This window comes from Myxocyprinus asiaticus, chromosome 37, assembly GCF_019703515.2.
Source record: "Myxocyprinus asiaticus isolate MX2 ecotype Aquarium Trade chromosome 37, UBuf_Myxa_2, whole genome shotgun sequence".
Classification (NCBI taxonomy): domain Eukaryota; kingdom Metazoa; phylum Chordata; class Actinopteri; order Cypriniformes; family Catostomidae; genus Myxocyprinus; species Myxocyprinus asiaticus.
In genome coordinates, this window is record NC_059380.1 from 24807801 (window position 1) to 24831586 (window position 23786).

Genomic DNA, 23786 nt, shown 5'->3' on the forward strand with positions numbered 1-23786 from the left:
CAACGAACACACTTTCCATCAGAGGAATCCTCGCAGATATGCGCTCCATACTACCACAACGCACACAAGCCTACGAACACACTCTCCATCTCCACACAGCAGTCGGTGCCGGGTTCCCACACGCTTCGTCAGCTCAGCTGTGTATTATTATTAATAAATTCTGTTAACTTTGCCTCCACACTTGGATCTCTGGTCTCAACCTTGACACAATGGACTTTCCCTCTCTTTGTCTGTAGTCCCCTCATGCTTTAAAACGTCGACCATTGTGCCTGTACCAAAGCAATCCAAAATCACTTGCTTAAATGACTGGCGTCCTGTTGCTCTGACCCCCATCATCAGCAAATGCTTCGAGAGACTAATCAGAGATTACATGCTCTGTGCTGCCTCCATCACTAGACCCATTGCAGTTTGCTTACCGCAACAACCGCTCCACTGATGATGCCATTGCATCTACACTACACACTGCTCTCTCCCACCTGGAAAAAAAGAACACTTATGTGAGAATGTTGTTTGTATACTACAGCTCAGCATTCAACACCATAGTGCCCTCCAAGCTTGATGAGAAACTCTGGGCTCTGGGCTTAAACAGCTCGCTGTGTAGCTGGATCCTGGACTTCCTGTCAAGCAGATGCCAGGTGGTTAGAATAGGCAGCAACATCTCCTCATCACTGACCCTCAACACTGGAGCCCCGCAGGGCTGTGTTCTCAGCCCGCTCCTGTATTCCCTGTACACACATGACTGTGTGGTAACACACAGCTCCAATGCCATCATTAAGTTTGCTGATGATACGATGGTGGTAGGTCTGATCACTGACAATGATGAAACAGCCTACAGAGAGGAGGTGCACACTCTGACACACTGGTGTCAGGAGCACAACCTCTCTCTCAACATCAGTAAGACAAAGGAGCTTGTGGTGGACTTCAGGAGATAGAGAACACAGTCCCATCACCATCAATGGAGCACCAGTGGAGAGAGTCAGCAGCTTCAAGTTCCTGGGTGTCCACATCACTGAGGAACTCACATGGTCCATCCACACTGAAGCCATTGTGAAGAAGGCTCATCAGCGCCTCTTTTTCCTGAGACGGCTGAGGAAGTTTGGAATTAACTGCCACATCCTCACACGGTTCTGCACCTGCACTGTAGAGAGCATCCTGACTGGCTGCATCTCCGCCTGGTACGGCAATATCACCGCCCACAACCGCAAAGCCCTGCAAAGGGTGGTGCGAACTGCCAGACACATCATCGGAGGTGAGATTCCCTCCCTCCAGGACATATATACCAGGCAGGGTGTGAAGAAAGCTCGGAGGATCATCAGAGACTCCAGCCACCCAAGCCATGGGCTGTTCTCACTGCTACCATCAGGCAGGCGGTATCGCAGCATCAGGACCCGCACCAGCCGACTTCATGACAGCTTCTTCCCCCAAGCAATCAGACTTTTGAACTCTTGATCTCCCATGATCAAAATACATCAGCACTGCACTTTATTACTCTTATATCTCACACCGGACTGTCATAAATTATATTCTGTCTTAACAACGCACTGGCAACTTACTATCAACCGACAGCCTGAATGTCAGTACAGTACAATACAACCTACTGTACATTTTATATATACTATATATACTATTTGTTATTGTATAATGTGTATTCTATATTGTGTGTATTGTATATTGTACATTGTATGTTATTATTTGTATATTGTATTGTGTGTAGTTATGTGTATATTAGATTTTAAATTGTGTTGTAAATCTGATGTTTATTGTAAATTGGTATATGTCTCATCACTGTCACGACTACTATGTTGCTCGGAACTGCACCCAAGAATTTCACACACTATTGCACTTGTGTATATGGTTGTGTGACAATAAAAGTGATTTGATTTGATTTGAGTACTTTATAAACATTTATTAATCTTGGTTAATGCTAATTTCAACATATAATAAAACATTTTTAAAATCAAAATTGTTATTTGTTAACATTAGTTAATGCACAATGAACTAACGAGCAAACAAGGAACAGTTGTATATTTATGAACTAACATTAACTAAAATTAACAAATTCTGTAAAAATACTGGATATTGTTAATGGTTTGTTCATGATACCTAATGCATTAACTAATGTTAAGGAATGGAACCTTATTGTAAAGTATTAGCATTTTATTAGTCAAACACAAGTTTTATGAGAAAACAAATAAATACAGTACATTTTTCATTTTGAAAAATTATACATATTCTCTGATTTGAACAATAATATTTAGTTCATTATTGTTAAAACAGTTAACACAGCAATCAAAAGAACTTTTAATTTCGCCATACAGCATCGCAAAACACCCACCACATTGTTTTCAGAACATTAATTAAAATAAATATTGACATCAAAATTTGAACATATAGATTATATTGATTGTTTATTAAATTTACACTCCTGGGCAAAAAAAAAAAAAAAGAAGAAAAAAAAAAAGAAAAGAAAAATGGGCCACGCCCAAAATGTCAAAATAAAATATAGCTTTTTATGGTCTTAACCACAAATCATTGATCAGAAAATTAGCAAGAATTTAACAAATAGATAAAGTAACTTAGTATGGATGGGATAGTTTTTCCCTTTGATTTCTTTAAATGTTTAAGCCTTGTGGGTAAACTTGCGGACAACTTTTTACAGAAAGAAGAGTCAATGTTGTTCCACTCAATGTTGATGGCTTCAAGTAGTTGATGAGTCGTTGAAAAACATTTCCCGGTTAGTTTAATGTGAGATCAAATATTCTCTATAGGGTTCAAATCTTGACTCTGTCCACAACTCTCATCACTCAACTCTGCTGAACCACCCTGAATCAAACTTTCCATATTCTGCCAAAAACGTAATTTTGTCTTTGATGTTTTTCTGAGACAGCAATGGCTTTTTAACTCATCTTCTGGACACAAAACCTGCATTAGATAACCTTCTGGTTATTGTTCTTCTCGAAAGAGTCTTGATTTCTGAGGTCTTGAATTCTGCTTACAGTTTTTGCAGGCTTTTTTTTTTTCCTTTCTTCGAGAACTGTACATTTCAGCAGGTGGTCATCCCTGCATAAAGAGTCTTAAGGCCTTTCGGATCCTTTATTTCTGTCAACATCACCTGTTGTTTCAAAGCACTGACCTATTCTCTTAATAGATGATAGAGAAATAGGATCTTGTAAACTTCAAAATAGCTACAGTTGGCCTGACGCAGACCAGCTATGCCGTTTCTGAAAGCAAACCCTGCATGATATTTTGTTTTTTTTGGGAGCAGATTTTCTCACTCCTTTTACCTTGGGACTCACACCACCACATATTATAGATCTCTCCCTGCTCTACCCCTCCTGGTTTCATTTATGAGCTTGTTATCAGGCCTTTGATGGGCTGCATCAGGTGTGGCAAAAAGGTTAAAAAAAAAAAAAAAAACATCCCAGAAGATATTTTTGGAAATTTCGTACATCCAGACATATTTTAATCATTATCATGATTTTACCTTTGCATACAAGAAGACTATATAAGTGAATTTCCCTGTTTCCAGCTTTCTCCCAAACAGTTCACTGCAGCAAAAGTTAATAAGTAAATGGTGGCACAGCAGTGCACCAGGAATGCATTTGTTTTATTCTTGCTAATTTCCTGATTTGTTGTAGAGACCATTAAAAGCTTAATGTTTTGCCATTTTGGGCTTGGCCCATTTTTTAATTATTTATTTATTTATTTTTCCCAGGAGTATACTATTGATTATGTAGGATACTTATGAATATATTATACAGTATATTGTCCATTTTTAAAATGTTGGGGTAAATTACAGCATTCTGGGAAATTAAGTGTTCTTCTACCATGGTTTGTAAAATGAAATGTATTTAATATATTTATATATAGAAATACTCAAACCAGCCCATCTGGCACCAGCAATCATGCCATGGTCCAAATCACTGAGATCACATGAGAACATTTGGTTGATGTGAACATTAACTGAAGCTCCTGACCCGTATCTGCTTGATTTTTTGCACTACACTGCTGCCACATGATTGGCTGATTAGATATTTGCATGCTGGTGCCAGATGGGCTGGTTTGAGTATTTCTGTAACTGCTGATCTACTGTGATTTTCACGCACAACTGTTTCTAGAATTTACTCTGAATGGTGCCAAAAACAAAAAAACATCCATTGAGTGGCAGTTCTGCAGATGGAAATGCCTTGTTGATGAGAGAGGACAACAGAGAATGGCGAGACTGGTTAGAACTGACAAAGTCTACGGTAACTCAGATAACCGCTCTGTACAATTGTGGTGAGAAGCATATCATCTCAGAATGCTATTCTGAGATGCGGGTTGGCGCTGTTAACAGCACGAGGGGGACCTACACAATATTAGGCAGGTGGTTTTAAAGTTGTGGCTGATCGGTGTGATATATATATATATATATATATATAATATAAACATTCAATATTAATATTGTAAGGTTTCTGGAAATAGAACATATATTATCTGTACTATAACAAGTGTATGGGTAAGTCATACAGTAAAATAAAGTGTATTATTAAAACTACACTTACAGCAGTTACATCAATGTCTTAGAATTTTATTCCATTTTAATTCTACTTCCGTAAATTCAGATTTAATTTTGAATCCTGTTTGCTACCTCTATTCATATTCGATTCAAATTCAGTAATTGAATTCAAACTGAAATAGCATTCACAATTTAATTTTGAATGGCACACATCTCTGCTGGAAGCCATGCTTTATGCTGTTTGATCTTTTCTGAATCGTTACAATCGTATGACACTCCAAGTATCTGATGTTGAAGCTAGTAACCTTTCAGCTACAGTATGTGCTTGTAATACAAGAGAACTGTGCTCTAGTGTGGCCCATTATGATCAGTGTTGGGTGTAATGCATTACAAAGTTATATATTACTGTAATTAAATGACTTTATCACAGTTACATCTGATTAAATACATTAAATACTGTACAGACTATAGAACAACTCAATATAAAACAAGAGTGAACTTAAAATTGAAATTTAAAGTGTAATGTTAAAATATAAGTTTTCTAATTTAAGCTGCCCTTTTAAATTCTTTGTTCAGTTCAAGAATATATATATATATATATATATATATATATATATATATATATATATATATATATATATATATATTATTATTATTTATTTGAAAGAATTAATAGAACAATACAAGGATAGACATGAAACTGTTCATCTGGTCGAGGTTGATATGAGTTTTAGAAAATAATTAGTAATACGTAATGCAATTACTTTTCAGACAGAGTAATTAGTACAGTAATCTAATTACACTGTAGAAGATGTAATTAGTAGTTAGGAATTAATTACTTTAATTACTAACTTACCCAGCACTGATTATGATACACTAAATATTTGCATTTACAACAAAGCTCTCATCTCCTCAGTCCTAATGAGGCAAAAGGAGGAGAACATCACCAAACAATGCCCTCAAATCACAAGCATCCAAGAGGGAGCACACTCCATCTGTTGCTGTGGCAACAGCTGCCTTGCCGTTGCTAGGGAAACGGTTGCCTGGAAAGAAGTGGCAGTAACATCAGCAGCAGCTGTGGCTGTTAGAGACACAGTGGAGTGACAGTCCATGCTCTGTGATCGCTCTTTCCCACGGGGGTCTGTACGAGCTGCTGCTGAAGGAGCTCAGACTTTCGGTCATTCTATAAGGAAGAATATATTTATTTCTCAGAGATTATATAAGAATGTTAGAATAGACATTATAGGGAAGACCCCGACTAGTTGACACTTTTTACATATGTGAATGTTTCATGTTGACCTTTTATGACAGTATGCTCCAAAAGCGAGGAATGTTGTCACACTATATGGGGTAAGTTGTCAGTGTTTTCACCAACAAATATCAGAATCAGAAGTAGCTTTATTGCTTACACACACAAGGAATTATCTTGGTGACAGAAGCTTTCATTGCACAAACAATATTGTAACAAGTTTGAGATAATAATAAAAAATTTGAAGAAAAATAAAAGTGAATAGAAAATATAAGTATTTATAGAAATACACAATAAGAAATATATATATACACACACACACACACACACACACACACACACACTGGTGGCCAAAAGTTTGGAATAATGTACAGATTTTGCTCTTATGGAAAGAAATTGGTGGCATTCAACTGATCACAGTGTATAGTCAGGACATTAATAATGTGAAAAATTACTATTACAATTTAAAATAATAGTCTTACCATCAAAAAATCCTCCATGTGCAGCAATGACAGCTTTGCAGATCGTTGGCATTCTTTCCTGGTCAGTTTGTCCAGATACTCAGGTGACATTTCACCCCACACTTCCTGTAGCACTTGCCATCTTGTCGGGCACATCTCACGCACCTTACAGTCTAGCTGATTCCACAAAAGCTCAATGGGGTTAAGATCCATAACACTCTTTTCCAATTATTTGTTGTCCAATGTCTGTGTTTCTTTGCCCACTCTAACCTTTTCTTTTTGTTTTTCTGTTTCAAAAGTGGCTTTTTCTTTGCAATTCTTCCCATAAGGCCTGCACCCCTGAGTCTTCTCTTTACTGTTGTACATGAAACTGTTGTTGAGCGGGTAGAATTTAATGAAGCTGTCAGCTGACGACATGTGAGGCATCTATTTCTCAAACTAGAGACTCTGATGTACTTATCCTCTTGTTTAGTTGTACATCTGGCCTTCCACATCTCTTTCTATCCTTGTTAGAGCCAGTTGTCCTTTGTCTTTGAAGACTGTAGTGTACACCTTTGTATGAAATCCTCAATTTTTTGGCAATTTCAAGCATTGTATAGCCTTCATTCCTCAAAACAATGATTGACTGACGAGTTTCTAGAGCAAGCTCTTTCTTTTTTGCTTTTTTTGACCTAATATTGACCTTAAGATGTGCCAGTCTATTGCATACTGTGGCAACTCAAAAACAAACACAAAGACAATGTTAAGCTTCATTAAATGAACCAAATAGCTTTCAACTGTGTTTGATATAATGGCAGGTGATTTTCTAGTACCAAATGTACTAGAAATGTAAAGAGTGATGGCTGTTGGAAATGGGGCCTGTCTAGATTTGATCAAAAATGACTTTTTTCAAATAGTGATGGTGCTGTTTTTTACATCAGTAATGTCCTGACTATACATTGTGATCAGTTGTATGACACTTTGGTGAATTAAAGTACCAATTTCTTTCTGAAACAGCAAAATCTGTACATTATTCTAAACTTTTGGCCACCAGTGTATATATAAATATATGTATGTACAATATACAAATTCAAATCTGTTATATACAGATGCAAGGGAATGTATGGCAGAAGAGGTATGGTACGTTGGATAAATATTGCTCTGTATTGCACATAATTATTGCTCAATGGGGCAGTTTTAACTGTTCATGAGATGGATAGCCTGAGAGAAAAAACTGTTCTTGTGTCGGACGGTTCTGGTGCTCAATGCTCTGTAGCATCGTCCAAAAGGCAGCAGTTCAAAAAGGTAGTGGGCTGGGTGAGTGGGGTCCAGAGTGATTTTTCTAGCCCTTTTCCTCACTCTGGAAGTGTACAGTTCTTAAAGGGAGGGCAGGAGGCAACCAGTAATCCTCTCAGCAGTTCGAACTGTCCTTTGTAGTCTTCTGATGTCTGATTTCGTAGCTGCACTAAACTAGACAGTTACTGAAGTGCAGAGGACAGACTCAGTGACTGCTGAGTAGAACTGTATCAGCAGCGCCTGTGGCAGGTTGAACTTCCTCAGCTGGTGAAGGGAGTACAACATCTGCTGGGCCTTTTTCACAATGGAGTCAATATGGGTCTCCCACTTCAGGTCCTGTGAGATGGTAGTGCCCAGGAACCTGAATGACTCCACTGCTGCCACATTGCTGTTTAGAATGGTGAGCGGGGTCAATGTTGGGGTGTTCCTCCTCTGTTTTGAGCGTGTTCAGCTCCAGGTTGTTTTGAATGCACCAGTGAGCCAACCTCCCTTCTGTATACAGACTCATCATCATCTTGTATAAGGCCCATGACAGTAGTGTCATCTGCAAACTTCAGGAGCTTGACAGAGGTGTCCTTGGTGATGCAGTCATTGGTATACAGGGAGAAGAGTAGTGGGGAGAGCACACATCCCTGGGGGGTACCAGTGCTGATTGTACATGTGCTGGAAGTGAATTTCCCCTGTCTCACTAGCTGCTGCCTGCCGTCAGAAAGCTGGTGATCCACTGACAGATAGACATGGGAACAGAGAGTTGGTGTAATTTAGTCTGGAGAATAGCTGGGATGATGGTGTTGAAAGCCAAACTCAAAGTCAGAGTCAACAAAAAGGATCCTTGCATATGTCCCTGGTCTGTCCAGATGTTGCAGTATATGATGCAATCCCATTTTGACTGCATCATCCACAGACCTGTTTGCTTGATAAGCAAATTGCAGGGGATCTCGAAAGGGTCCAGTGATGTCCTTCAGATGGGCCAACACCAGTCTCTCAAATGATTTAATGACCACAGACGTCAGAGCGACGGGTCTGTAGTCATTAAGTCCTGTGATTTTTGATTTCTTTGGGACAGGAATGATGATGAAGCGTTTGGAGCAGCATGGAACTTCACACTGCTCCAGTGATCAATTTATTTTATTTCTTTTTTATCCCCTTTTCTCCCCATTTGGATTGCCCAATTTCCACTACTTAGTAGGTCCTCATGGTGGCGGAGGACAAGTCTCAGTTGCATCTTATCACGTGGCTCGTTGTGCATGACACCGCAGAGACTCCGCATGTGGAGGCTCATGCTACCTGCCGTGATCCACGCACAACTTACCACACGCCCCATTGAGAATGAGAACCACTAATCATGACCACAAGGATGTTACCTCATGTGACTCTACCCTCCCTAGCAACCGGGCCAATTTGGTTGCTTAGGAGACCTGGCTGGAGTCACTCAGCACACCCTGGATTCAAACTCGCAACTCCAGGGGTGGTAGTCAACGTCAATACTCACTGAGCTACCCAGGCCCCCCTGCTCCAGTGATCTATTGAAGATCAGCGTGAAGATGGGGGCCAGCTGGTTAGCACAGGATTTTAGACAAGTGTGTGAAACACAGTCTGGTCCCTGCGCTTTCCTTGTCTTTTGTTTCCAGAAGACACAGCACATCTCATCTTCACAGATCTTAAGTGCAGGTTGAGTATAAGAAGGGGGAGGAGGGGGGTTGCAGGAGGTGTTGGTGTTTGTGTAGGTCAGAGCGGGTGTGAGGAGTGAGACTGGGCCTTTCAAATCTACAGTAAAACACATTCAAGTCTTCAGCCAGTTGTTGGTTCCTTAAAGTGTTGGGGGATGGTGTCTTGAAGTTAGTAAATTATTTTAGGCCACTCCACACTGATGCAGGGTCGTTAGCTGGAAACTTGTTTTTCAGCTTATCAGAGTAGCTTCTTTTAGCCACTCTGATTTCCTTATTCAGTGTGTTCCTGGCCTGATTGTACAAAATTTTATACCCACTTCTGTAAGCATCCTCTTTTGCCTGATCAAGCTGCCTGAGTTTTGCTGTAAACCATGGTTTGTCATTGTTTTATGTTAAATAAGACCTAGTAGGAATGCAGATGTCCTTACAGAAACTGATATATGATGTCACAGTATATGTGAGCTCATCCAGATTGGTGTCTGCAGCCTCATATACACTCTAATCAGTGCAGTCAAAGCAGGCTTGTAGTTCCAGCTCTGTTTCATTGGTCCATCTCTTTACAGTCTTTACTATGTTTAGCTGATTTTAGTTTCTGCCTGTAGGTTGGAAGAAGATGAACCAGACAGTGATCAGAGAGTCCCAAAGCTGCTCAAGGGACAGAGCGATATGCATCCTTTATTGTTGTGTAGCAATGATCCAGTATATTTTTGTCTCTGGTGGGGCATGTAATGTGCTGTCTGTATTTTGGCAGTTCACGGGTGAGGTTAGCTTTATTAAAATCTCTCAGAATAATAATAATTGAGTCCGGGTATTGTTGTTCCGTGTCTGTGACCCGATCAGCCAGCTGTTGCAACGCTGCATTCATGCACGTGTGTGGAGGAATATAAACACTCACCAGAATAAACTAGGAAAATCCCATGGTGAATAGAATGTCTTACAGTTGATAAAGAGCACTTCCAGATTTGGACAGCACATCTTCTTTAATGTTGTTACATCTGTACTCCAGCTTTCATTGATGTAAAAGCATGTACCACCGCTTCTCGTTTTCCTCGTTAACAGTACGATCCACTCTGAACAGCTGAAAGCCCGGCAGATGTAATGCATTCTCCGGAATGTCTTCACTCAGCCAGGTTTCTGTGAAGCACAAGGCAGCGGAGTTTGAAAAGTCCTTGTTTGTATGAGTGAGGAGATGTAGTTTGTCTGTTTTGTTAGGAAGAGAGAGGAGATTTGCTAGATGAATACTTGGCAGTGCTGTTTGAAAACGTGCTGACTGAGCTTGACCAGCACGCTGGCTCTCTTCCCTTGCTTGCGTCTCGTAGCGCACACTTGAACAACACAGCTGCGCCTCTGACTAAAATGTCCAGCAAAGCATAAGAATAGTCCAAAACTGGGAGAAGATTGTCTGGTATGTGCTGCCGAATGTTCAGCAGTTCGTTCCTAGTAAAACTGATTGGAAAAAAAAAAATTACTAAACACAGTACAAACAAACAAAAACAACAAAAGAACTGGAGAACTCCATACCGAAGCTACCATCCGCAGCGCCATCTTGATATAAACACTATATTGTAATGTATAACAATTAAAACACATGTGACAACTTGCCCTAATAAAAGTGTAGTAAAAAACTTGGCCATACGTGACATTCATGAAAAACAACCTTGTCCTGAGAACAGTTTAACTTTTCGGGTAAAATCTTCATCATATACAGTAGTTGACCTTTGCCTGAATAGTGTGGTTTTATGTTAACCAACAAGTAAACACAACAAAAATGTGATGATATTGGATTTTTTTTGTTCAGAATTACTCTTTGATGGATAGATGTTTTGATTCTGAAATCTGAATTGTTGAGCTACTTTCAATGCCCTTGTAAAATGCTGATAAAATCACACTTTTGACCACATATTATATATTTATGCGGCAAGTTGCTACATTGCTTGGCAACCACTAACAGCCTACAGTTAGACTAATACTTGGCAGATGATCTGTTTATCCCAGTTAATACTAATAATACATTTAACTGTTTTATTTGTGTCTGTGTATGTGTGTGTGAGCAGGTTTGGGTGGTTTACGAGTTTACAAGGGTATTATGCTATAAATGTGTTTTATGAGGACATTTCTAGTGCCCCCATAATTCAAATCGCTTAAAAAAAAAAAAAACATACTAAACAATGTTTTTTTGAAAATGTAAAAATGCAGAAAGTTTTTTGTGAGGGTTAAGTTTAGGGATACGGTTAGGGGATAGAATCTATAGTTTATACAGTTTAAAAATCAGTATGTCTATGGAGAGTCCTCATAAGGATAGCCGCACCAACGTGTGTGTGTGTGTGTACGTTTATACTACATTGTGGGGACCAAATGAACTCACATGGATAGTAAAAGCTGAGATCACTTACCTTGTGGGGCCCAGCCAGCGGTCCCCATGAGGTAAATGGCTTATTAAACATACTAAACGATGTTTTTTTTTAAAAAATGTAAATAGGCAAAAAGGTTTCTGTGAGGGTTAGGTTTAGGGGTAGAGTTAGGATTAGGGAATAGAAATTATCGTTAGATCTGTTTAAAATCCATAAAATGCATAGAAGTCTATGGAGATCCCCACAATGAAATAAAAACAAGTTAGTGTATGTGTGTATGTGTGTGTGTGTGTTTGTGTTTGTGTGTGTGTGTCTTTCATCATATTCAAGTCAAGTCAAATTTATTTGTATAGCGCTTTTCACAATAGGCATTGTTTCAAAGCAGCTGTACATGAAATTATGCTGTAACAGAAAATGTATGAATATAATGCCAATATTAGTTATTTATGTTTGGAACTATTGGTGATTATAATTAGAAAACTAAGTAAGGGTTGTGGGTCATTGATTAAATAAAATTATTTTGTATGAACTATAAGTTTTAGTGTTAATGTCCTTGAAGTCATCCCAAATTAACTGAGGAATTACACGTAGATGCATTGTCCTTTGATTTTGGCTGATGAAGGCTTTTGTTAGTAGTTAATAAATTTTCTATGTAGTTTCAGAGAGTGTTGTCCCTCCTTTGACCAAGTTGATATAAGTATCATTCAGTGAGGAGCATCGCAGTCTGTCTTGAAGCTTATGGCAGGTAATTTTGGTGAGCTCCATTCTGAGCCCATGCTTCAGACATGAAGAATCCCATGTCTTTGAGTTTGATACCCTTGAGTCATCAGTTCATCCTCTGTAAAGTCCATCTTAGTAGACTGAAATGAAGTCTGGCTGGTACATGCTGCAGTTGGTCATCATCACTCAGCGACACAGTGGGAATAGTGTGACACATAGTGATGTTGATGCCATTTTTATACCACTTGAGTCCATGTGTTCCATGATCTACAGTACAGTCTATTAGATACTTGGGGGTGTCATACAATTGATGTTCCTGCCTAATGAATAAATGTAAATTGGGCATTGGACATTGTAAATTTGACTGGTAAAATAATAATATTATTATTAGTACATACAATTCTAAATGAGTAAACAAGAAAATTGTGTTATTATAAAATAATAATATATTTCTTTTGTAATTTCTTTTCTACGGCACATTATTGCGAGGTAGTCAGGTGGTTAAAGTTCCAAGTATTTATTTTCACCAAAAATTTTACATTTTAAGAGAGTCTGTCTGTATAGTTTGGGATTTTTAATATGATCTACATCTCTTATGTGTAGTTGCTTGATTCATTTCCCTCTGTAAGGTAAACTGTAATTTGGAATTAAGCAAATGTGATAATGAAGTAAACTTGGTGGCTTTGTGTTTGCAATGCAAGATATTTAAATTAACCACATTCCTTAAGGTCTCAGTTTGCTTGCAAACCATGCTCATACCCCTGAAATGAACCAGCACTGGTTATTGTTTGCATTGCATCCTTACTGCCTGATTTGTCTTTATGTTTTACCCATTAACCATTTGTGTTTTGCAGAAACAGTGTAAAGGGCAGCTTCTCCTGGATCTGGTGTGTGAACATCTAAACCTGTTGGAGAAGGACTACTTTGGTTTGACCTTCAGTGATTCTGACAGCCAAAAGGTCAGAGAGCCATTTTAAAGGCAACTGGCCTCCTGCCAGAATATAACATATTCTGAATAGTTCTGTGCATAGTGAAACAATGCTTTTGTTCCCATGTTCAGTTTGAGACCCGCAGGTGGCAAAGTAATTGTTGTGGAGAGAGAGGCAATTTTAGTAATTATGCCATTGCCTAGGACTTGCTTTTCTGGGCTGCTTCCAATAGTGCTGTCAGGTATGCTGGGTTTGAGTTACTGACATGAGCAAAACAGTTTTATACAGTCTTCACTAAAGTACACAGCCAAGTTTATTTATTTTTTTTTTAGCTATTTTTGTATGTATTATGAAACATACTTTTCACTGGAAATCTGATTGTCTGAAATGCAGTACTGCATTGATATACAACATACCACCTAATAACCACTTAGAACACCTTGCCTTGTAAGCATTGGTAATGCTTAATGGTAATTGCTTCAGGAAATGCAAATCGAATTATATGTGTCATTGAGTTAAAATCTTTTTTAGAATCAAGTTGGGTTGATTTTTCTTGTTTATTGTTTATTTAATGTGTTTTCCCCTCTATTCTCAATGAGAGTTTCTAGAAAATATTATTTAATCAAAATCTTGAGTCATAACTCAGTCAAGAATGAATCACACATTTCTATTGTGGCATGTCTACCAAAGGATCTTAAAGTAGACTATATTGTCATCTATTATTTATTGCGACTCATTATGAATTAAGTTTTTTTTTTTTTTTTTTTTTTTTAACACCATCCCTGCTAAATTTTCCAGCTTTTGTCAAACATGTCTGCTGAATTTGAACTCAGCAGTAACAATTAATATGCAGTTTCCTGGGACTCACATGAGATGTAATTTTTACGGCATTTGGGAAAAAAAACACTTACTCTTTTATTTCTGTGCGATATAGATAGATGGGAAGCAGACAATTCTTTTCCCTCTAAATTGCTCGTGAGGAGAGAAAGAGGATGTGTTGATAATTAAGTGCTCTTTACTTTGGTCAAACATTATGCACATTTTACAGATAATTGATACTCATTGTGCATTAAATTGTTTTGCATGTTGATGAGTGAGCACAGCTCTTATTTGCTCTCTGTTCAAAGTAATTGTGTTCAGGTTAAAAAGCACATTCAGTTGAAGTGTGCTTCCAAACACTTTGCTCCGAACACCCACTAAAGACATGACCATTGATAACAGTTACTTAAAAAAAAATTGTTTACCCAAAAATGAAAATTCTGTTATTATTTAAAGCACCATTATTCAACTTTTGCAATATATTTTTTGTGTGCAATTAATTAAGCCAGAACTACTTAATGTACAGACCCCATTCAAAGTTTATTTTGTAGATAATTTAAGCGTTACTTGTGCTATCTATTTTATGTTTATGTTAAATGGATAGTTCACCCAAAAATGAAAGTTTTGTATACTGCACATTATTCAGTAAGCTGTGTGTTACTCCATTCTTAACATATTCCGAATATATTACTAACTTACTACCTGTTAAATACTATGCTGCATAAACTGTTTAGTGGCCAATATTATTTTTTTAATTGTTAAGTGAAATAGGACATTCATCTATGAACATTTTAAGTTTTAGTATGCTATTGTGGTCTCGTGAACTTATCATGTTGACTGCCGTCCAGTTATCATCTTGTAAATTAAAATGGGTATTTTATGTTTTTCATTCAATTTTGTGTAGAAATGTCCTAACTTTCATTTCAGTCAGGACCACTTTCGTCAAATAAATACTTTGACTTTATATACTGTTATTTATTTCTGAAAGTGCAACATGGTACAACTGTTCATTTGCATAATACATTTAAATGGACACTTATTAGAACTTTAAATACTGTTTATCAGGTTGGTAAATCAAGAACAAGGCACAATAACACACTGAAGATAGAAATTCCAAACTGGCAATCAATTGTAGTAAAAGAACACAGAACAACATGACAGAAGTAGAGAAAAACAAAGGCAAAACTGCCATACTAGAGGTGGACCTGGGGATGGAGGAGGGTGTTAAGTGCAGCTTGCATCCATCCAATGGACAGGCAACTAAGGCAATGAATAAATAGAGGACTTCAATAGAATCACTCTGATAAGCATCTGAATTGTATTGGTAAATGTCATGATTGGCTGAGCATCAGCTGATTGCAAGCTTGACTAACATAACCTGCCTGAACTGACGCTACGCTTTATTAAATGTCTTAAATTCATCACACTGAAAATGGAAGGTCAAGTCAGGTACATTGTGGGACACAGTATTCTGTGCAGTATGCTATGCTATGGCAAATGCAGTAGGCTATTCGGTTATTCAGTAGGTCTACTTAAAAAATTGTATATTGTAAACTGTGTAGATTCTGCATACTGCTGCAGTAGTATGAGTAGTATGTAAATATGCTATTATGATACACATGGAGGGACAAGGAGAGTGTTCGTGCACTGAGAGTGATATTGAGAGGTAGTCTAAGGCAGCAAAGTGTGGATATGTCATATAGCTCACATATCTGTATGTTTTTTTTGTTTTTTTTCTGTTTTGTATTGCAGAACTGGTTGGACCCTTCCAAGGAGATAAAAAAACAGATGAGAAGTGAGTGAATCATTAACACACATTTTCTTAAAAAAACTTTTCTGGGTTCAGAACAATTTAAACTCAATCAACAGCAGTAACGACAATGTAAAAAAATATGCGTTAACATGATTTTAGTGTGATAAAATTGCTTACTAAGCTTTTCTGTGTAAAGTTATATCCAGTTTTACCACTTCATTGCTTTGACAACTTAACACCAGAGGCCCTAAAACCCTAAAATGACTATAAAAGCAACTATTTTAACAGTTGTACAGATTAAATAATACACAGATTTGAACAGCATAATTAATGTACTGTAAGTGCTTTAATAAAATTATAAGCTTCACATTTCTGCCTTTAAACCCTCAGACAATTGGCCCCATTCACTTCCATTGTAAAAAAAAAAAAAATGGCTTTACATCCTGACAAGATACATGTACATTTACTCTAGAAGCAGAATTGTAGTTAGGAAGACTTATCTTGAATTTCACATATTTTTCTAAAACGATTGGAAAATACGTATCTTTTTTTTCTTGTTTTTGAACATCTAATGGGGTAAGTGAGAGTAGGGTAAGAAAAATAAACAAAATTACCCTCCATTTAAAACCCTGTCTGGTTTGATACTGATCACGTCAATATAATGCCAGCTAAAATGATCCTTTAATTCAGATCCTTTAATTCAGCTGATGCTGTTTCTCTAATGAGAGACTGTGAACAGTAACTCAAGTCCATTAAAGAGGCACCCTCTCACTGACCTTCGCTTTTATGGGCCAGAGGCAGGGACCACTAAAGCACTAAAGAGCTGCTTCCCATATAAATTTTTTTACTGTTTACAGTATTAGTCAGACCCTCTGCAAGCATAAGCAATTCACTGAATTGTTGTGGCTCTTTCTCACTTTGTGTACATGTGTGTGAGTTCACAGCTTCTCCTTGGCATTTAACCTTTGCTGTGAAGTTCTATCCACCGGACCCCTCGCAGCTCATGGAAGACATTACCAGGTGACAAAAGGACCCTACAGCAGTTTAACACTTCTACACAGTATTGCCCTAAAGGAATAGTTCATCCAAAATGTTGTCTTTCTATCCCCATATTATTTATTTCTTCTGTGAGACAAAAATAGCAGAATATCCAAGCTTCTGTTTTCCTTACAAGGAAAGCCGATGGTGATTTATACTCCAAAAATGGAATCCACTTTAATCATGCATTTTTTGTTTCAACAAAGAAAACATTTGACTTTTTTTAAGTTAATAAAAATAATATATAAATATATTCTATTAAATATAGAATAACATAAAAATATTACTGTAGTCATCCATTCTGTATATTAACAAACACTCATACATCGTCACGCTACAAGCAAATATGAACATTAATGCATTTAAGTACAATAAAACTGACTTTCTCTTTAATTTGAAAATAACTGTACTTCTCTAATGTAAATTAAACTAGAAATTAGTGTGGTACCACACATATTCACTAAGTCAGTTCACATAGTAACACATATTACATGCTGCTCTGTGATTCTGCCCTTCTAGAAGAATTCTGAACAAACATGTTGTAACTTCTTTTTGGTGTTCAAGGTTGGCTTAAACATTCCCATTTTATATTCCTAGAGCTTCTTTCATACATTTCAGGAGTCATAGATTTTCTATGAGGCATATATTTATTTATATTTTATTTTTTTATTTCATAAGACATGTCATTCTTCACCTGAAATCAAAGACATTGCATATGATAGCTTTGTGTGAGGAAAAGATCAAAATTTCAAAAGTCACTATACACTTAAAATCTTCACCTCTGCTGCAGCTCTCAAATCTCATTCTCCATTTTGCATATTCAAATTGCTGTCATGTTCAATTACAACACGTGTGAGAACCAGTGCTCTTTGAAGTCAATAATGTAAAGCCTGGTGTTGCACATCTGTGTGCTATTTTTGAATATGAATGTGGACCTAAATTTTCAACAAAGTTACTGTATGATTTGAAACAAACCACTTGAGTTGTATGGACTAGTTTTATCGTGCTTTTAAGATGCTGTTTTTGTCCTTTTTGGAGCTTGGCAGATGTCGTCACTATGAACGTCCTGGTTACTTGCGTAACCTCCGTTCCCTGATGGAGGGAACGAGACGTTGTGTCGATGTAGCGACACTAGGGGTCACTCTTGGGAGCCCGAAACACCTCTTGTCTTTGATAAAAGGCCAATGAAAAGGGAAATGAAATTTGCATACCACTCCCCCGGACATACGGGTATAAAAGGAGCTGGTATGCAACCACTCATTCAGGTTTTGTGCTGAGGAGCCGAGACAAGGTCCCGGCCATTTCAGAGGGTAGTTCAGCGTTGTGGCAGGAGGGACACAACGTCTCGTTCCCTCCATCAGGAAACGGAGGTTACGCAAGTAACCAGAACATTCCCTATCTGTCACTCACTCGATGTTGTGTCGATGTAGTGACACTAGGGGTCCCTATTCGAAACGCAGCAACTGGCTGAACTGTGTTACGTGAACTGGCGGTGTGTGACGGGCAGACCACTGTGTGCCTCGTAGCCAGCGCACCAGGACGACACGTAACCTCCCCCAACGCTGTTATGAGTGTCGAACGGCCCTTCGGGGACAAGTCGACAGCCCAAAAGATAGAGACAGGCTAGCCCAGTCGTGGCCTCTTATCCTTTTTTTTTTTTTAAATAAATAAATTAACCGACTGGGGCCACCAGGTCTCCCAAGGGGAAGACACTGCGGAGACCACACCCCGCCCAGAAGGGGGGGGGGGGGTATTTTGAGTGGAAATACGTCACATGGTCTTGCCGAACTTTGTCGGAAGTATATCATATGGAGAAGTCCCATGGTAGGTCCTACCCTACGGGGGAGGAGTTTCTACAAACATGATGACTGGGGCAGAGGGGCCTCTGCCCAAGGAAGATGCAGTTTACCAACAGGGAAACAAATTAGCGGAAGATATATGTCACATGGGGTTACCTATGGGGAACCACCACATGCGGAGCACCTACCCCAGTACAGGGTTCAGTTAGCACATGTACTGAGCCGGCAGCGAATTTCTCCACGAATTTGTCTGCCACAGGGCTCGGAGGAAATCATCCAGGGAACACAGTTTGTGAACACTACTGGGAGTCTTCAGCTCAGGGGAGGTAAAAGGTGCTATGCGCAAGCGATACACCCGGCTAGCTGTCCCGGGCTTACCTGCTTGTGCGTGCCACTACACGGGATGAAACCGGTTCCACCCGGAGATTGTAAAACCTCACAAAGGAGTTGGGTGTTGCCCAACCCTCTGCTCTGCAAATGTCTGTTAGAGAGGCGCCACTGGTCAAGGCCCAGGAGGCCGCTACACCCCTGGTAGAATGGGCTCGTAGCCCTGCCGGGGGCGGCACATCCTGGGCGTGATATGCCATTGTTATGGCATCAGTGAGCCAGTGGGCGATCCTCTGCTTGGAGACAGCGCTTCCTTTCCGCTGTCCACCAAAGCAGACAAAGAGCTGCTCAGGGACTCTAAAGCTCTGCGTGCGATCCAAATAGATGCGTAAAGCATGCACCGGACACAGCAACATCAGGGCTGGGTCTGCCTCCTCCTGGGGCAGCGCTTGCAGGTTCACCACCTGGTCCCTAAAAGGGGTTGTGGGAACCCTGGCCACAGGTCGGGGTCTCAGGATCACGTGAAAGTAGCCCGGACCGAACTCCAGGCACGTTTCACTGACAGAGAACGCTTGCAGGTCTCCTACCCTCTTGATGGAAGTGAGCACAGCCAAGAGTGCAGTCTTCAAAGAGAGTGCCTTAAGCTCAGCTGACTGCAAGGGCTCAAAGGAAGGGATTCAACCTCCTGGTGCCTCTCAGGAACCTGATGATCAGGTCGTGCTTCCCTAAGGACTTACCGTCCACTGTAGCGGCTACATACACCTTCAAGGTGGAGGGGGACAGCCGCCCTACCAACCTCTCCTGCAGGAAGGAAAGCACAGATCTGACTGCGCATCTCTGGGGGTCTTCGTGTCGGGAAGAACACCACTTAGCGAACAGATGCCACTTAAAGGCATACAGGCGCCTCGTAGAGGGGGCCCTAGCCTGAGTGATCGTGTCTACCACCGCGGGTGGTAGGCCGCTTAAGTCTTCCGCGTCCCATCCAGGGGCCAGACATGGAGATTCCAGAGGTCTGGTCACAGGTGCCAGATGGTGCCCCGCCCCTAAGTAAGAAAGTCCTTCCTCAGGGGAATTCGCTGGGGGGGGGCTGTCGTGAGGAGCGTGAGGTCCGAGAACCACATCTGGGTGGGCCAGTAGGGTGCTACCAGGACGACCTGCTCCTCATCCTCCCTGACCTTGCACAGGGTCTGTGCAAGTAGGCTCACTGGGAGAAATGCATATTTGCATAGTCCAGGGGGCCAGCTGTGTGCCAGCGCATCTATACCGAGAGGTGCCTCGGTCAAGGCGTACCAGAGTGGGCAGTGGGAGGATTCTTGGGAAGTGAACAGGTCTACCAGTGCCTGCCCGTATCAACTCCAAATCAGCTGGACCATCTGAGGGTGGAGTCTCCACTCTCCCCTGAGGGTAACCTGTCGTGACAGCGCGTCCACTGCAGTGTTGATGTCGCCCGGGATGTGAGTGGCTCGCAGCGACTTGAGGTGCTGCTGACTCCAGAGGAGGAGACGGCGGGCGAGTTGTGACATACAACGGTAGCGTAAACCGCCTTGACGGTTGATTTATGCTACCGTTGCCGTGTTGTCTGTCCGAACTAACACATACTTGCTCTGGATCGTTGCATACAGTGCCCCAGCCCGTTTTGGAGGCGTCTGTCGTAACCACGACGTGCCTGGAGACCTGCTCTAGGGGCACGCCTGCCTGTAGAAACGTGAGGTCGGTCCAAGGGCTGAAGTTGTGGTGACAGATCGGCATGATGGCCACGCTATGTGTCCCGCGGCACCATGCCCATCTCGGGACTCGAGTCTGAAGCCAGTGCTGAAGCGGTCTCATATGCATCAACACGAGCGGAATGACCACCGCTGAGGATGCCATATGCCCCAGGAGCCTCTGAAACAGTTTCAGTGGAACCGCTGTCTTTTGTCTGAATGCCTTCAAACAGGTCAGCACTGACTGCGCATGCTCGTTCGTGAGGCACGCCGTCAACGAGACTGAGTCCAACTCCAAGCCGAGAAAAGAGATGCTCTGAACCAGGAGGAGCTTGCTCTCTTCCCATTTGACCCGAAGCCCTAGTCTGCTGAGGTGTGAGAGCACCAGGTCCCTGTGTGCACACAACACATCCCGAGAGTGCTAGGATTAGTCAATCGTCAAGATAGTTGAGGATGCAAATGCCCACTTCCCTTAGCAGGGCAAGGGCTGCCTTTGCGACCTTCGTGAAGACGCAATGGGACAAGGAAGGGAGGACCTTGTACTGATATGCCCGACCCTTGAATGCAAATCGCAGGAAGGGTCTGTGTCAAGGTAGAATCAAGACGTGGAAGTACGCGTCCTTCAGGTCTACCGCCGCAAACAAATCTTGATGCCGGACGCTCGCTAGAATGCGCTTTTGCATCAACATCTTGAACAGGTGTCTGTTTAAAGCCCGGTTCGGTACTCGCAGGTCCAATATTGGCCGCAACCCACCACCTTTCTTCAATACAGTGAAGTAGGGGCTGTAAAACCCCCTCTTCATCTCAGCCGGAGGGACAGGCTCTATCGCATCCTTCCGTAGCAGGGTAGCGATGTCCGCGCGCAAGGTAGCGGCGTTTTTACCCTTCACCGAGGTGAAGTTGAAGGCGCTGAACCTGGGCGGACGCCTGGCGAACTGAATCGCGTAGCCGAGTCAGATGGTCCGGACCAGCCATCGCGACGGGCTGGAAAGCGCAAGCCATGCGTCCAAGCTCCGGGCGAGGGGGACCAAGGGGACAATCTCGTCGGACGTACCAGTGGGTGGGGCCTCGCGGCGGGGCGGTGCCTGGGGTGCCACACTGTGTCGTGGCCGTGCTGAGTTCAGGGACATCAAAGCACTTACCTGGCTCCTTGTAACAACCCCGGAACAGCCTGGGACGGGGGAGGAAGAGGCCTGTCCTCGTGACCTGTGGAGACTCGGGGGCGGATTTGTGCCACAGCTGGGCGTGCAGGGGTGGGGAGACCGCCGCTGGAGCACCGAACCTGCATGCAGACATAGGTGCACCGTGAGCGCCTTATCCACCAGGGGGATTGCCGAATAGCCCTTGGCCGCACCACCATCAAGGGTAGTGAGTGCGGGGGAGCTGAAAAATCGGGACCGGGCAGTAAAAGGTGCCTCCCACAACCTTGTCAGCTCCTCGTGCACTTCTGGGAAGAAAGGAACTGGGGCATGGCGTGGCTGTGAGCGGAGCCGCGAGGATTCAGGGGAGAGCGGAGGGTTCCACTCTAGCCGACGCTCGCGGCTGCCCGGGAAAGCATGTCCGTCATCTCCGCATCAGCCTTTGACTGGGCGACCGCACCCGAATGGAGGAGCCCAGCTGAGGCTTCTGTGTCCGACTGGACGAGCCCGCTCTCCGATGCTCTCCGAGCTCATCACCTTCGCGGGCTCCGAATAAGAGGTCGAATTCACCGTGAGACGAGCCGGCGGACTCATCCGGATGCCCGATCGGGGCAGATGAGCATGCTGGGGAATGGGAGGTCCGTGGGGGGATACCCGGTGTAGGTGGTCCCATTGAGGTCCCCAAATCGCCCCCAGTGCTAGTCGCGCTGGCCTCATACCCGTGGGTAGAAGGACCGAGGCAGGGAGCCTCTGGGGTGGCTTGCTTTCTTACGAAGGCAAGCCGCGACTGCATCGTTGCCATGGACATGTTCTCGCAATGAGTACTTGACCCATTCACGAACGCTGTCTCCGTGTGTGCCGCTCTTTTAGAGAAATATACTCTTTTAGAGAAATATACTCTTTCATTTCTGCCGAAGCGCCCAGGGGTGTTCTCTGCAGTGCACCAGTGCAGAGGGGGGAGAAGCCGCTGAAATGCGCCATCAGATCCAGCAGAGGTGAATGGACAGCCGTGGGAATTCAGCTCAGTGAGCATCGACCGTTCGGCTCCGAAGAGAAAATCTGAGTGGTTGCATATCAGCTCATTTTATACCTGTATGTCCGGGGGAGTGGTATGCAAATACCACTCGCCAATTTTCATTGGCCTTTTATCAAAGACCAGAGGTGTTTCGGGCTCCCAAGTATGACCCCTAGTGTCACTACATCGACACAACTTCGGGTGAGTGACAATATAGGGAACTATTGTTCTTCTGAAAAGAGATACATACATTTTTGTCTTCAAAAATTTGCCTTTTGTGTTCCACAGGAAAAAATGAATAAAAATAACAGCATACAGGTTAAGAATGTCAGGATCATTTTTGGGTGAACCATTTCTTTAGCACTTGTACATAGGCTTCATCTTATTTGTTATATGCTGCATATAGTCAAGTAGAGTGTATTATAGTATGCAGTATGCAACAATAAGCATTTTAAACTGTAGTATGGTACATTGTCTCATTATTTTGCTAATTTCACAAGCAAGAGCCACCAGTTCTCATCTTACAAATAAATGTTGATTGTAAGTAAGTGATAATGTATAGTTAGCCTGTTATCATTGCAAAATAAATCCCTACAGGGGTTTATTTTGTGATAACAACCGTCTGACTGTACATTATCCCGCTTATTACACTGCTGCTAACCAAATAATAAATACATGGTCATAAAATATTTATTTTCATTTGAATTATATGTGAGAAGAAAGAAATAGCTGAACAGTTTGCCTCAGAGTTCTATTGGTGTTTATTTTGTAATTAATGACATCTGACTGAAGCAGGAAAGATGACTCGCAATACCTAGGTGACCGGTCTGATACGTGGATGTGCGGTTGTTACTCAGAAATATCAGACCACTAGATGGCGCCATTGACCAATCAGAATCGAGTATTCCAGAGATATAATGTTTTTTTTTTAATCCAATTGTAGGTAAAATTTTAGGTCTGAACTCTCTGAGTTCACTCAAATAATAAATAATTTAATATTGCTTCTGGTCTATTCATCATTCAAGTGCATTGCATCGTAG

At 41.4% G+C, this 23786-nt stretch overlaps 1 protein-coding gene across 4 annotated transcripts in view; it reads left to right on the forward strand.

Moving 5' to 3' along the window:
• The window catches only part of LOC127428167 (band 4.1-like protein 1), a 151950-nt gene that overhangs the window by 78276 nt on the left and 49888 nt on the right, over positions 1-23786 (forward strand). For all 4 annotated transcript variants that reach the window (XM_051676312.1, XM_051676314.1, XM_051676315.1 and 1 more), the window contains exons 4-6: positions 13079-13183; positions 15725-15767; positions 16670-16745. In XM_051676312.1, coding sequence (XP_051532272.1) covers positions 13079-13183; positions 15725-15767; positions 16670-16745 — 224 coding nt within the window. The remainder of the gene's footprint in view (positions 1-13078; positions 13184-15724; positions 15768-16669; positions 16746-23786) is intronic.